The sequence below is a fragment of the Notolepis coatsorum genome (genome assembly GCF_963971535.1).
Source record: "Notolepis coatsorum genome assembly, chromosome: 20".
Taxonomy (NCBI): domain Eukaryota; kingdom Metazoa; phylum Chordata; class Actinopteri; order Aulopiformes; family Paralepididae; genus Notolepis; species Notolepis coatsorum.
In genome coordinates this window covers 9494076-9507504 of record NC_140184.1, presented here as the reverse complement: position 1 = coordinate 9507504, position 13429 = coordinate 9494076, and the positions used below count along the sequence as shown (strand labels likewise).

General features: G+C 43.6%; 1 protein-coding gene across 9 annotated transcripts in view; it reads right to left on the bottom strand.

The window, feature by feature from the left end:
* Positions 1 to 13429, bottom strand: part of herc1 (HECT and RLD domain containing E3 ubiquitin protein ligase family member 1) — a 278250-nt gene that overhangs the window by 69872 nt on the left and 194949 nt on the right. For 5 of the 9 annotated variants that reach the window (XM_084337465.1, XM_084337470.1, XM_084337466.1 and 2 more), the window contains exons 55-60: positions 11968 to 12228; positions 7882 to 8012; positions 7178 to 7386; positions 4033 to 4156; positions 2540 to 2710; positions 367 to 468 (exon numbers count right to left, since the gene is read on the bottom strand). In XM_084337465.1, the coding sequence (XP_084193591.1) occupies positions 367 to 468; positions 2540 to 2710; positions 4033 to 4156; positions 7178 to 7386; positions 7882 to 8012; positions 11968 to 12228 (998 nt within the window). The remainder of the gene's footprint in view (positions 1 to 366; positions 469 to 2539; positions 2711 to 4032; positions 4157 to 7177; positions 7387 to 7881; positions 8013 to 11967; positions 12229 to 13429) is intronic. The other 4 variants (XM_084337469.1, XM_084337471.1, XM_084337472.1 and 1 more) reach the window with 1 other exon arrangement.

The following is a 13429-nucleotide window of genomic DNA, read 5'->3' as shown; positions in this document are numbered from 1 at the left end:
TACTGCACCTTATGTGAATACTGTATGTTTCATTTAGCTAGTTAGTTAATTATATTGATTTGTTATATTGTTTACACTGCTTGTTTTTACTACCTGTACCCCCCTCCCCCCCATGCTGCTATGATGTCTGCATTTCCCCAAGGGGATCAATATAGGAATATCTTATCTTAAGCATGCACGCACGCACGCACGCACGCACACCCACACACACACACGCACAATAAAGCAGACTGCAAAGTAGTCAAATAAATACCAGTTTTATTTGAGTGAGGAAGCTCCATCTTGGTGGAGAAACACTGACTGGTGAATGTGAGGTTTGAGGAAGTGGTGAGAGGCTGTGGTCAGCAGACAAGAGGGCAGTCTCACCTTTGACCTGTTGGAGCAGACGGCCACGCCAACATCTGGGATCCAGACGATGCTCTGGACAGCCCCCGACCCGGCTACTACCGTCTGGAGCACTGAGCCGTCCTGTCACACACACACACACACACACACACACACACACACAGACACACAGACACACACACACACACACACACACACACACACACACACACACACACACGTCATCACCAACAAGAAAGCAACAATAATAATAATAATAATAATAATAATAATAATAATAATAATAATAATAATAATAATAATAATAATAATAATAATAATAATAATAATAATAATAATAATAATAATAATAATAATAATAATAATAATAATAATAATAATAATAATAATAATAATAAATTCAATTTGTAGTGCACTTTACATTTGGAAACCAAATCCCAAAGTGCTACAGGGTAAAAACATAGGCTTTAAAAACATAGGCAATTAAAAAAAAAAAAGGGCATACAAATATTTAAAAAAAAGGGATAAAACACACAGAGGCATGTATAAAAGGTTAAAACTAAGAGAAGGCTTTGGTGAAGAGGTACGTTTAGTCCTCTTTTAAAAGAAACAGTGGTCTGTGGTGCTCTTAGGTAACAATAAACACGTTCACAATCACACCCCCCCCCCCCCCCCCCCCACACACAAATAAATACTTGGCCACTGCAACAGTGAACCCATTTGATTATCAGCGCAAAGTTCCAACAACCGCACTCAACCTGCAGACCTCATGGAGAAGGTATTCAGTGGGACTGTAAACGGGCTCAGATGGTCTCCGTGTCTCCCGTTTCACATCATTTGTAGAGGAAACCGCTCAAACTGAACTGTTTAACCTCCATCCATATGTCGACCTACACACCAGATGTACAGTTTGCATGCGTGCATGTGTGTGGATCTGTTAACATATATATTATAAGTTTAGGTAAATGTATCCAATTACGTTTGGTCCCCTAAAATAAGGAGGGGGGGGGGGGGGGGGCAAAAGTAATTGGATTAATACAAATCCTACATGGTTCACCTGAAGAATGTAACTAAACACCCTCAAGTTAAAGGTGAACGTCTGCACTTCATAATCATTGTTCCATTGCCAATCCAATGTACTAGAACTGCAGATTTCACTGGAATTAGACTCGCGACGCGGACTGCACTGTATAGCATGGCATGTGTAGTGTGCATGTGTAGTGTGCATGTGTAGTGTGCATGTGTAGTGTGCATGTGTAGTGTGCATGTGTAGTGTGCATGTGTGGGTGTATGTATCAGGGTTCGCACAGACATTGCAAAATGAAATTCAAAGACTTTCAAGTACTTTCCTATGCACTATTTTTCATTTTAAAAAGCGCATTTAAAAGGATACAATTCACTTTTAAATGCTGTTTAAAAAAGAATCCGATACAATATTGATGGCTTAAAACCAATTTCCGACAATTAGTTACACTTTAAATAAAAATAAATTGTATTTCTTGATTCAGAACAATTTGATCATGGATGAACAAAACTGTGAAAGCGAATGGTTGATTTGAATTTCAAGGACTTTTTAAGCACCTTGTTAAAAAAAATTGCCTGTTTTCAAGGAATTCCAGGCCTAGACTTTTTTGGTAAAAAATCAAGCACTTTAAAGGAAAACTCCAACATTTTGGGAAATTAGCTTATTTAACATCTTCCCTGGAGTTAGACAAGAAGATACATACCTTTTTTGTCTCTGTGCGTGCATTTAGCTTTGGGAACAGTCGCTCCGTTAGCGTAGCTTAGCTTCATCACTGGAAGTGAGGGAGGACAGTAGCCCGACGTTCCCTACAGGTTTGTTGATATTCTCATTACTTCAAAGGATCCGAACCGATTGAAGTTTATGGATACCATGAAGATGAAGAAGATGTAGAAGATGAAGATGTTAAGCTAATTTCCCCAAATGTTGGAGTTTTCCTTTAAGGACCTTGTGCGAACCCTGTGTATGTATGTATTCATTGGTCCAAAACGCTGCAGCTCGGCTGGTGACGGGGACACGCAAACAGGAGCACATCACTCCTGTCCTCGCCTCCCTTCATTGGCTGCCTGTCCAGCTTAGGATTGTGCGTGTTCATCTGTGTGTCTGTGTGTCTGTGTGTGTGTGTGCGTGCGTGCGTGTGTGTGTGTGTGTGTGCGTGTGTGTGTGTCGTACCCTCAGGGACCAGATGTTCATGAGCCCTCCCACTCCTCCAGACACCAAGCTGAGGCCGTCTGGGCTGAAGGCCACCGTCCGGACAGGAGTGATGTGTCCCTTCAGCTGGAAGACACACCTCACGCCCTGCTGCTGCGTCCACGAGGGGGGGGGCGGAGACCAGCGGGAACACTGCCGGCCGCGCACGCACACACACACACACAGGGTTAAACATTTCAACAATCATTCTACCAGGGTTCCCACAGACATTGCAAAATGAAATTCAAGGACTTTTAAGTACTTTCCCAAGCACTGTTTTTCAATTTCAAGGATGTCACTCGAAGGATACAATTCACTTTTAAATGCTGTTTTTTTTAAGCATCTTCTTGGCCTGCTTGCCACAAGCTAGAGCATCACACGTGAAGAAATGAGGAAAAGCAGTTGGAGCGCGCGAGACAGCGACTCGTCCGATTTTATTAAAACGGAACAAAAAAGAAAAAAAATTATGCAGAACAATTTGATCATTGATGAACAAAACATTTAATGTGAATGGTTGATTTGAATTTCAAGGACTTTTTAAGCACCTTGTTAAAAAATTGGCTGTTTTCAAGGAATTCCAGGCCTTGACTTATGAGTCATCATGATGCGTGATTAATACAGATTCTAACCAAGCGTTCAATTATGTCCATTGTAATGATTAGATCAGATTAAAATTTTGCACGAGTACAGTACAAACGAGAAGAAGTTTGCATCCAACCAGAGTGAAAATGTAGCAGTAACATGCAACAGCAATATACAATGTACAGGTGATTAAACTGGGTACAAAGTACCGGTATACAAATTAGTACTACTGAGTGTAGTGCTAATCAGATGGATGTACAGAGTTGTAGTATAATGTGTAATAATATGTACAGTGATACAGGTATAAAGACAGTATGGTAGTAGTAAGTCATACTGGCCAGCAGCGTAACTAGTAAGAGTAGGATATGTACAGATATAGATATAGTAAAGGACTATGTGCAGGTAAGTACATACAGGTGTGGATAGGTATATATGCAGTGAGAATAATGACTGTGTTAGGCAAATGTGTATGTGTACTGTAGTGGCTGAGGAGGTAGAGCGGTCGCCTGGTAGTCGAAAGGTTCCCGGTGCGATTCCCGTTTCTCCCGGGCAGTGTGTCGAAGTGCAAGTCACTTAACCCCTAATTGCTCCTGATGAGCAGGTTGGCAACCTTGCATGGTCGCCTCCGCCATCCGTGTGTGAATGTGTGAGTGAATGTGAGGAACAAAATTGTAAAGTGCTTTGGATAATAACGCACTATATAAATGCACCATTTACCATTTATGTGTCTTTATGTGAGAGAGAGTGTCTATTATTTGTCCAGATCCTGGATGGAGAAACCCAAGCGGCCGCTGGAACAAGGCAACCTACGTGTTTCCACCAGTGCAACATCGCAACCAAATTGGCCTCTTCAGGCAATCAGGCGGGTTTTCAGTGAAACGGGGTGGAAGTACCTTGAATTTGGCTTTTGGCTTGTTCTCCCACCATGCTCCCTCCGAACCAGAGGAGCAGGATTCTGGGAAGCTGGAGGTGTCCTGAGGCACAGTCCAGACGGAGACGAGGCCGCTCTGGCAGCATCTGAAACGTAACACGCACAAAATACACACGCTGCTTTTCTGTGGGAATGAAATGTCCTTGCCAGAATAGGAATGGGGAGGCTTTCTGGATGATTGCAAAAAAAATAAAATAGAAAAGAAATCTGTGTTTTCAAGGAAAACAAGGCAGGGAATAAAAAATCATCCTACAGAGAGAGTCAACGAGAGAAGGTTCCATTTAATAAGGGAAAGAGTCACCGATAGGGCCGTCAAATATTCTCTATTCAAATTAATAATAGACTTAGATAGTGGAAATTTATATTAGATTGTGAGGAAAAAAAAAACACTGTCTTCCTCTCAACTTCTCAGGGTGGGCCAGTAGTAACAACAACACCATACACCAACACCAGCCGCATGGCGTGATGGCAGAGAGTTCAGAACCCAACTCGGTCGTGAAGAAAGTGATTTGCTCTCTGAGCTCAATCTAAAATACTTCGGTACTTGTGGAACCTTGAGACAAAGTTGTATGCAAGCTATGTAACTACAACTGGCCTACATTCTTTTTTTATGCCAACGCTATTTTGAGAGTTCTAGCGTCAACAATATAAGTAGCCTACTTTTCTGTTTTTAGCACTTTAGCGGGGGGGGGGGGGGGGGTGTCATGTATTTTGTTTACATAACACACAATAATATATATTCGAATGGTTTTTCGGTGTTTTATTTTTTTTAAGGAATAGTCAAATGTCATTTTAGGCCAGCTTTGACAGCCCTAGTAACTGAAGTACAATTATTGTTTAATTGGGTCTATAATTTTTATTTTATTCATTTAATTTTAAGTTTATACATTTTTTACCCAGGGACAGTGCACATTAATCAACATCTTCAGTTTCCACATCAATGTGCCAGAATTAGCTAATGAGCTAATCCCTGCCTACCATGCATGTCTTTATGGTGTGGGAGGAAACCAGAGTACCTGGAGGAAACCCACGCGGACACAGGGAGAACATGCAAACTCCACACAGAAAGGCCCCCCCCTGGGGTTTGAACCCAGGACCTTCTTGCTGTGAGGCAGCAGTGCTAACCACTGTGCCACCGTGCCGCATAACTCTACGCTTCACCTCAACCCTACTGACGACAGAGACGTTTCTCTTAACGCATCGCTTGGCCAAGGAGTGATCACCGCAAAGGTCCGTCCAGAAACGTATATTCCCTCGTTTCCTTTGAGCTTTTACAAACGTTTACTCTCTCCACGCCTGGACGCTGACCTCGCTGTGGTCCCTGTGAGTGGGCTGATGTGAGACATGCGAGGGCGGCGGCGAGGGCCCGGCCACCAGACGCTGCTGTGGTACCGTCCAGCACACCGTTCACCCACACGCTTAAACCGTCTCTCTGAATTCTAATGCTGACATTCTAGACGTCTGCAGTTCCACTGACCCGGGAGCCGCCGTTACATCGCTGCAGTGTTTCCCCTAGGATTTATTTCAGGGGGGGGGGTGGCAGGCCCCCCGAAACGACTAGTGTTGTCGCGGGGCGAGCGTGGCACGGATACGTGGTGTCAACTGTGTCGTCATAGTCGCGCACAGTAAGGCGGTTGTTAGTATCGGTGCATTTCTGAACTGAAATTAAAACGATAAATATGAACAATACATTACACATACATTTACTTATTTACAATTATACATACAGTAGTGACAACACACATGAACTATTTACAAGGGGCCCTTGGATCCGATCAGTAGCTTGCCGTCTGCGTATCCCACAACACACATAACTATTTACAACCAGTGTCAGAGCGAGCGCACTCAAGTTGTTTGCACACTGGGACGCTCTGACCAAAGAGTCAGTTTATCAGAGCGGATTTTCAGAGTAAATTTATTAACTCACCTTAACTAGGGACCTATGAAATCTGTTTTATGTTTTCCCGTTTTCTGATATGAATTTTTTTTTGCTTTCAGGAGGGGCGGGGGGTCCCGTTGGCGGGGCGGGGGGTCCCGTTGGCGGGGCGGGCCGCCCCTTCAAGGCAATGGGAGGGGAAACACTGCATCAGCGTTTAGTTCTCAAACATTCTACGTCAAACGTGACGTCGTACACCTGACAGAGTCCCCGTTTTTTAAGAAGCCCATCGGATTTGTTACAAACTGGGATTCCCTACATACCATCCAAAAGAGCACCGATGCCAGTGTTATGGTTCCATGGTGGCAGACATCTTGGTAGGCAAACAACAAGGTGATTGTAATCACATAAACAGGTGATCCTCATTAAATGACTATAAGTCAATGAGCTGCTGTTCATGTCATTGCCTCATACCGTTAGGAGAGGCACGGTGTGAGAACACTATGACTAGCCATGACTGTAGTTCAAAGAGAGCAGTCTGGCGCCCTCTGGTGGTGACAATGTTCCACTATCAATGACATTTACATTTAGTCATTTAGCTGAACGCTTTTTTCCAAAGTTCTGTGCAACAGGTCAGCAGGAAGGGTACAACTCTTTCAGCCGAGTAACAATGTTCATCAAACAGTGTTGAAACTTGGGTGCTGCAGTGTTGAGTGCATAGTAGTAGAGACATAATTAGCACAGTAGGTAGTAATATAGACTAAAGGAAGATTATTTAGTGGCAAAGTGCATGATAGTAAAAGACAGTATGACGTTTTTTTGTTTTATTTTCATTTCAGATATTGATTGAAGAAGTGTGTTTTTAGTTAAAATTGGTGGGGTTTGGGCTGTTTATCCTGACTGTGGTGGGGTTTGTGCTGTCCTGACTGTGGTGGGGTTTGGGCTGTCCTGACTGTGGTGGGGTTTCAGCTGTCCTGACTGTGGTGGGGTTTGGGCTGTTTATCCTGACTGTGGTGGGGTTTCAGCTGTCCTGACTGTGGTGGGGCTTCAAACTGTCTATTCTATCTTACTCTTTTTATTATTGTCTATTTTTTAAACTGTTGGGATGTTAGATCCTAATGTGAAAAACTGTGGGGAAGCCTGGGGATCTTTTCAATGAGCACAACAAGTCCAACAAAACAAGTTGGACAACAACCACAACAAAGTACAACCAATGTTCTAAACAACATACGTGGCTAGCATGTTGAGGGCCTTGGGGGCTCGCCCGGGCAGGCTGCACCAGGCCACCCCGTTGACCGGGGAGGGGTGGCTAAGGCTCTGCAGGCAGCGCCAGCCGGAGCCGGGGGCGGGCGTGGCGGCCCACAGCTTCACAGTCTCCTCTTTGGCACAGGTCAGCAGGGTCTGACCGCTGGGGTCCCATCGCATGCAGCTGATCGCCTCCTGGTGAAACACCGGGATGAGGAGTCGGTTCACTTCCAACGAGAGAATCTCAAGCGGAATTGCTCTTGCACGACTAGCGGGTGAACTTGTGATATATAGCGTGCACTAAAATAACAATAAACTGCACTTGGCGCGTATTCGGTCATTTTTTTTTTTTTTTTTTTTAAACATATACACACACACAATCACATAAGACAAAAGAACATGTACAAAAACACGAACAACATTTGTATTAACAATAGTACGGACCTGCTCTACATAGCCATTGAAATACAACATCAGGTTCACTCTAGTTGCCCTGGTTTCCAGTTACGAGGTTCATTGTCTAGTCTCTTCCGCCCTCTTTTCTGGATCCTCCAATCACAACTGTTGCTTCAACATTTGCGTTTGGAGGATCAAGTAAAAGAGGGCGGGGCTTGATCATAAGTCAATTCTATTAATGAGTAATGAGTGACTGATTAAAAAGACTCCTATGAGGTTCTAATACTAACTTACCTTGTGTGCATCAATGACCACAATGGCTCCTTTTTCCAAGGGGCCCTTGGATCCGATCAGTAGCTTGCCGTCTGCGTATCCCACAGCGAAGGGCAGGTCCTCTCTGTACCAAGCGATGTGCATCACCGCCACTGAGAGACGACAACATGGCAATACACACGTGAAGGATATGTAATGTAAAGTCTGCATGTGGGCAGATATATGACTTGGATATTAGGGGTCACTAAAATCGGGACATTCCATCAACATTACAAAAACAGCAAGTACTGAATGCATATCCGGTGCTGGGACATTGTGATGGAACGATTATAGTCGGAGGAATTATCACGATTTTACAGTATATGTTGCAACATTATAGAGGGAAAAAGACTCATTAGCATTTTATAATTTTACGTCTGCACTTTATGCATTGCTCTTGATCTGCCAATTTGGTGCTCATTTCTAGGTCTTTTTTTTACTGCTCTGAAGCATTTTGAGCTGAAATTCTTGTCTTGTCAACGTGGTTTAGATGTGGAGTTCATTGCTGGGTTAAGTACTTCTATTCTATTCACATAATATGCTTACTACATATATCTATTCTATTCACATATATGCTTACCACTTGTATCTATTGCCATGTCCGCCCATCACAATCACGCAAACTGTCTAACGCCTGTCCCGTCTCCCTGTGAGTGGCTGTCTCGGAGTGATGACCGGAGTGTTGGACGTCCCTTGATGAAGACCGGGATGATGAGACCCTCTCTGCGCCGCCCCTTTGCCTCAAATAGATCCGCTATCAGCTCTATCTTTAATCTTTCAAAATGTTCAGTTGCTATCGCATGCACTTATCTGTGTTTCACTACACATATGAGTGCATGCTTACCAACTGTTCGCCTGTTTTACTGCAACACTACTATCACCGACATCTAAGAAGGGAGATCCCCCCCTTGAATGGTTTCTCTCCTCCACATTGCCTGTGGTGCATTTTTTCCTATTGCTAGGTTTTAGTGAGTTTTTCCTTACCTTCGCGTAGGTCTGGTTGTGTTGTATTTAAAAAATGTTGGACTTTATGGTGTCCTTGTTTTGTTCTTGACTTATTGTGATGTTTCTTCTTGACTTGTTTAACCCTTTAATCGCCGTTGACGCTGTTCAGCGTCATTCCCCGCCATGCTTATTCTGCCGATGACGCTGTACAGTGTCATTGATATCAATATTTCAAAGAATAAAAAAAAAAAAAAAAAAAAACTCCCCCGGAGACATTATATGTACTGGTGAGCCCCTGTCAACTCTCTAACGGTTCAAGAGGGCCATCTGGTGGCCGATCGGCAGATCGCCCAGGGAAGAAACAGGGAAGTGGACGCTGGTGCTCATTTCAATTTGGTCCGATCACTCGCTATAGGTCCCGGGACTCGAGCTCGACACAATGGATATCGATCCGTTGCCAATAACTCGATAAACAACATGATTTGGACGTATATACTATTATACAACCTGGAAATGGATCGGGTATTTCTATATCCCATAATAGAAGAAAATTCTGTTCCACGCTCATCTCCCAACGGCGAGAGGAAGCTACGGTGAGTTTCAGCGTTATTTTGTAATGTCTTCTATACTAACTGCTCCAATGATCATATCACCCACACTAGATGAATGATATAACGTTGCCCACGGAATTATAAACGACCCCCCGCCCATCCGGTCATCATCAGATCATACGTAGTAACTTCTAGAAGTACGTCCATTTGAAATTTTTTATCTTGCGCCGATTGCTATCAAACTGTATACAATCATCAATATAATGCATTTAGGGCTATAAATCACGTTCTGGAGATAGCTGCAAAAATCGATAAAAACATACTTATACTTTAGACCGTATTTTAGTATGAATATGTGAATGAAAAAGTATAACGTTGCTACACCCTGAACAATAGATATAGGACTTTGAATGGGCCATGGTAATGTCAATTTAGCAATACAATTTAAAAAGTTATAGCCCTGCAAAGAAGGGGAACTTCTCCATGTTAAATAGGGCTGGCGAGGGATGGTAAATTATGAATTTAACCCCGGCGATCAAAGGGTTAAAGAAGACGTGTCCGGCCCATGGAAACATTAACAGATTTCCGGCCAACCACGTATATATACGTGATTCGGCGCCAGCGCTTGAGGGCCAACCACGTATATATACGTGATAAGCTTGTTTTTGCTTTTATTGCATTTTAATAACCTACTCAATGTCACAGAGTGTCTCGAGAATGGAGTACTCCTTGTTTTCAGACCGGATGTTATTTCTTTTTCATTCTGGCCTACTTTTTCTGTTAGCCTGAAGCTATGCCTTCATCAGATCACATGGAATACTTTTTGCGACGCCGAATTCAGTATGCAGTAAAGGAATATAGCATCAGCCAATGGACATATCGATCTACCAGATGGCGATCAATAACTGGGAAATCATTTTTGGGATCCAACCGGCCACAGGTAAGAGCGATCTCAACTAAATTACAGCCGATCGGGCCTTGTTTTCATATCCAACCCTCTCATCAGCGTATGAGGCTTCAATAACGAATGCCGTTATTGGTCATCAATAATCAGAAACAACCCCCCCCCCCCCCCCCCTTCATGCATTCATGGTCGAACATGATATTGATCATATGCATTGATTTTTATCTCTAGCTTGTGTATGGCCAAAACGCCAATAGATTTAACGTTATTAGCTATTAGCCCTGTAACTAGCTTTGCAGGAATTAGCCTAGAACAATCCGATATAACGTTCATATTCACAACGCTATAAAATGGGAACGTATTGATGAAAAAATTATTTCTTTATGGCATATTGAAGGGAAGGTTTATAGTGTCAATTGACAATGACAATAGACACATAGCAATAATTTAAAATATATATTTAGCTCTACAAACAACCTCACGCATAGTTAAACCTTGTTATGAGAAGCTGGCCTTATAGAGTGGGGCCCGTCTAATCCCAGTGGCCGTCAATGTGTTAGCGTGTGTTGTCGGGCCTTACAAATACATTTGATTTGATTTATGAAAGGTGCTATACAAATAAAGTTTACTAATATTATTATTATAATATTTAGTTTTTCCACATTTATTTTGGTCCAGCAAAGAAAGTAGTTTTAGGCTAAAAGTGGATAAAAAAGGTGAGCTTAGCACAAAAAAAAGTCTAAAAACCCCATAAAACACATGGACACTGTGGGCTAGATCCACAAAGAATGGATTGCACGGAGCAAGTTGCACCCTTACTTACAATTCATTATGAATTGAAAATGGGGGACCCTGATGTAAGCAAGACGAAAGTCTTTCTCTGGTCTGCATCCCCTTAACAATTGTGTGTATTGAGCCGTACTGTATTGTACCCATTCTGCAATCTGTTAATAACATTTATTTTCATTCAATCAATCACCGTGCAGATTGATTGATTGATTGAACATTTTATTAACAGATTGCAGAATGGATACAATACAGTACGGCTCAATACACACAATTGTTAAGGGGATGCAGACCAGAGAAAGACTTTCGTCTTGTTTACATCAGGGTCCCCCATTTTCATAATGAATTGTAAGTAAGGGTGCAACTTGCTCCGTGCAATCCATTCTTTGTGGATCTAGCTGTATGTTTACAATTAGGAAAACGTGACATTTCACTCATGATTCATAGTGAAATCGTGATATGTACTGCTATGTTGTTCTATTAAGTGTTATGAGTGATGCTGTTGTAAATGTTATTGTATATTTTTATCTAACTATTTTATCACACTTTTTTACTCTGTCTATTCTATTTCATTATTTTTAGTATTGCCTATTTTTAAACTGAATCAAACCGCACTTTTTTACTGTCTATTCAATTTTATTATTTGTATTACTGAATGAAACCGTAAACAGAGAGGCCTATTGGGATGTTAGATCCTAATGTGAAAAACTGTGATTTACCTTACTTTGCTACCTCTCTATCTCTTTTATGCTCGCTTATGCCTGTATTTTGTACTGCTGTGAAGCACTTTGAAGTTGAACTGCAATTTCTGTATGAAAAGTGCTATACAAATAAAGTTATTATTATTATATTATATGGGTATGTGAACACACACACACACACCATCCTTCCTGTAGCAGTGCTCCAGCTCCCGACGGCACATGGTGGAGGCGTCCAGCACCTCGATGAGGCCCAGGGAGCCGTCCATGCGGCCCACCAGCAGCAGGTCCGCGGGGGGCCACAGGGGCACACCCTCCTCCCCGGGCCACAGGGGCACACCCTCCTCCTCGGGCCAGGCCAGCGCAGACACCCAGTGGGGCTGCACGTCCAGGAGGCCCTTACCACCTAGGAGGAGAGAGGAAGGAGGCACAATCTTACAATCACCTAGGAGGAGGAGGAGAGAGAGAGAGAGAGAGAGAGAGAGAGAGGGGGGGGGGCACAGTCAGTGAGGAACATTACCCATTTACACCCTGGTCGTCTTGCCACGTAAGGAATGCATTTTCTTTGCATGTCAAATTTCTTCCCAAGGCCAACCATGTAGTTTACATTCATTTACATTTGAGTAATTTAGCCGACGCTCTTATCCAAAGCGACAACAGGTCAGCAGGAAGGGTACTACCTCTTTTTTAGCTGAGTAACAGTGTTAGTAGATTAGCAGTAAAGACATAGTAGGTAGTAATATAGGCAATAAAGAGTATTTAGTAGCAAAGTGCATGACAGTAAAAGACGGTACGAATGTTTGTTTATTTATTCATTTTAACATTTCCGATATTGATTGAAGAAGTGTGATTTTAGTCTACGGCGGAAAGTCGGTGGGGTTTGGGCTGTCCTGACTGTGGTGGGGTTTGGGCTGTCTGTCCTGACTGTGGTGGGGTTTGGGCTGTCTGTCCTGACTGTGGTGGTTTCAGCTGTCCTGACTGTGGTGGTTTCAGCTGTCCTGACTGTGGTGGGTTTCAGCTGTCCTCCTGACTGTGGTGGGGTTTGGGCTGTCTGTCCTGACTGTGGTGGTTTCAGCTGTCCTGACTGTGGTGGGGTTTGGGCTGTCTGTCCTGACTGTAGTGGTTTCAGCTGTCCTGACTGTGGTGGGGTTTGGGCTGTCCTGACTGTGGTGGGGTTTGGGCTGTCCTGACTGTGGTGGGGTTTGGGCTGTCCTGACTGTGGTGGTTTCAGCTGTCCTGACTGTGGTGGTTTCAGCTGTCCTGACTGTGGTGGGTTTCAGCTGTCCTCCTGACTGTGGTGGGGTTTGGGCTGTCTGTCCTGACTGTGGTGGGGTTTGGGCTGTCCCGACTGTGGTGGGGTTTGGGCTGTCCCGACTGTGGTGGGGTTTGGGCTGTCCTGACTGTGGTGGTTTCAGCTGTCCTGACTGTGGTGGTTTCAGCTGTCCTGACTGTGGTGGGTTTCAGCTGTCCTCCTGACTGTGGTGGGGTTTGGGCTGTCTGTCCTGACTGTGGTGGTTTCAGCTGTCCTGACTGTGGTGGGGTTTGGGCTGTCTGTCCTGACTGTAGTGGTTTCAGCTGTCCTGACTGTGGTGGGGTTTGGGCTGTCCTGACTGTGGTGGGGTTTGGGCTGTCTGTCCTGACTGTGG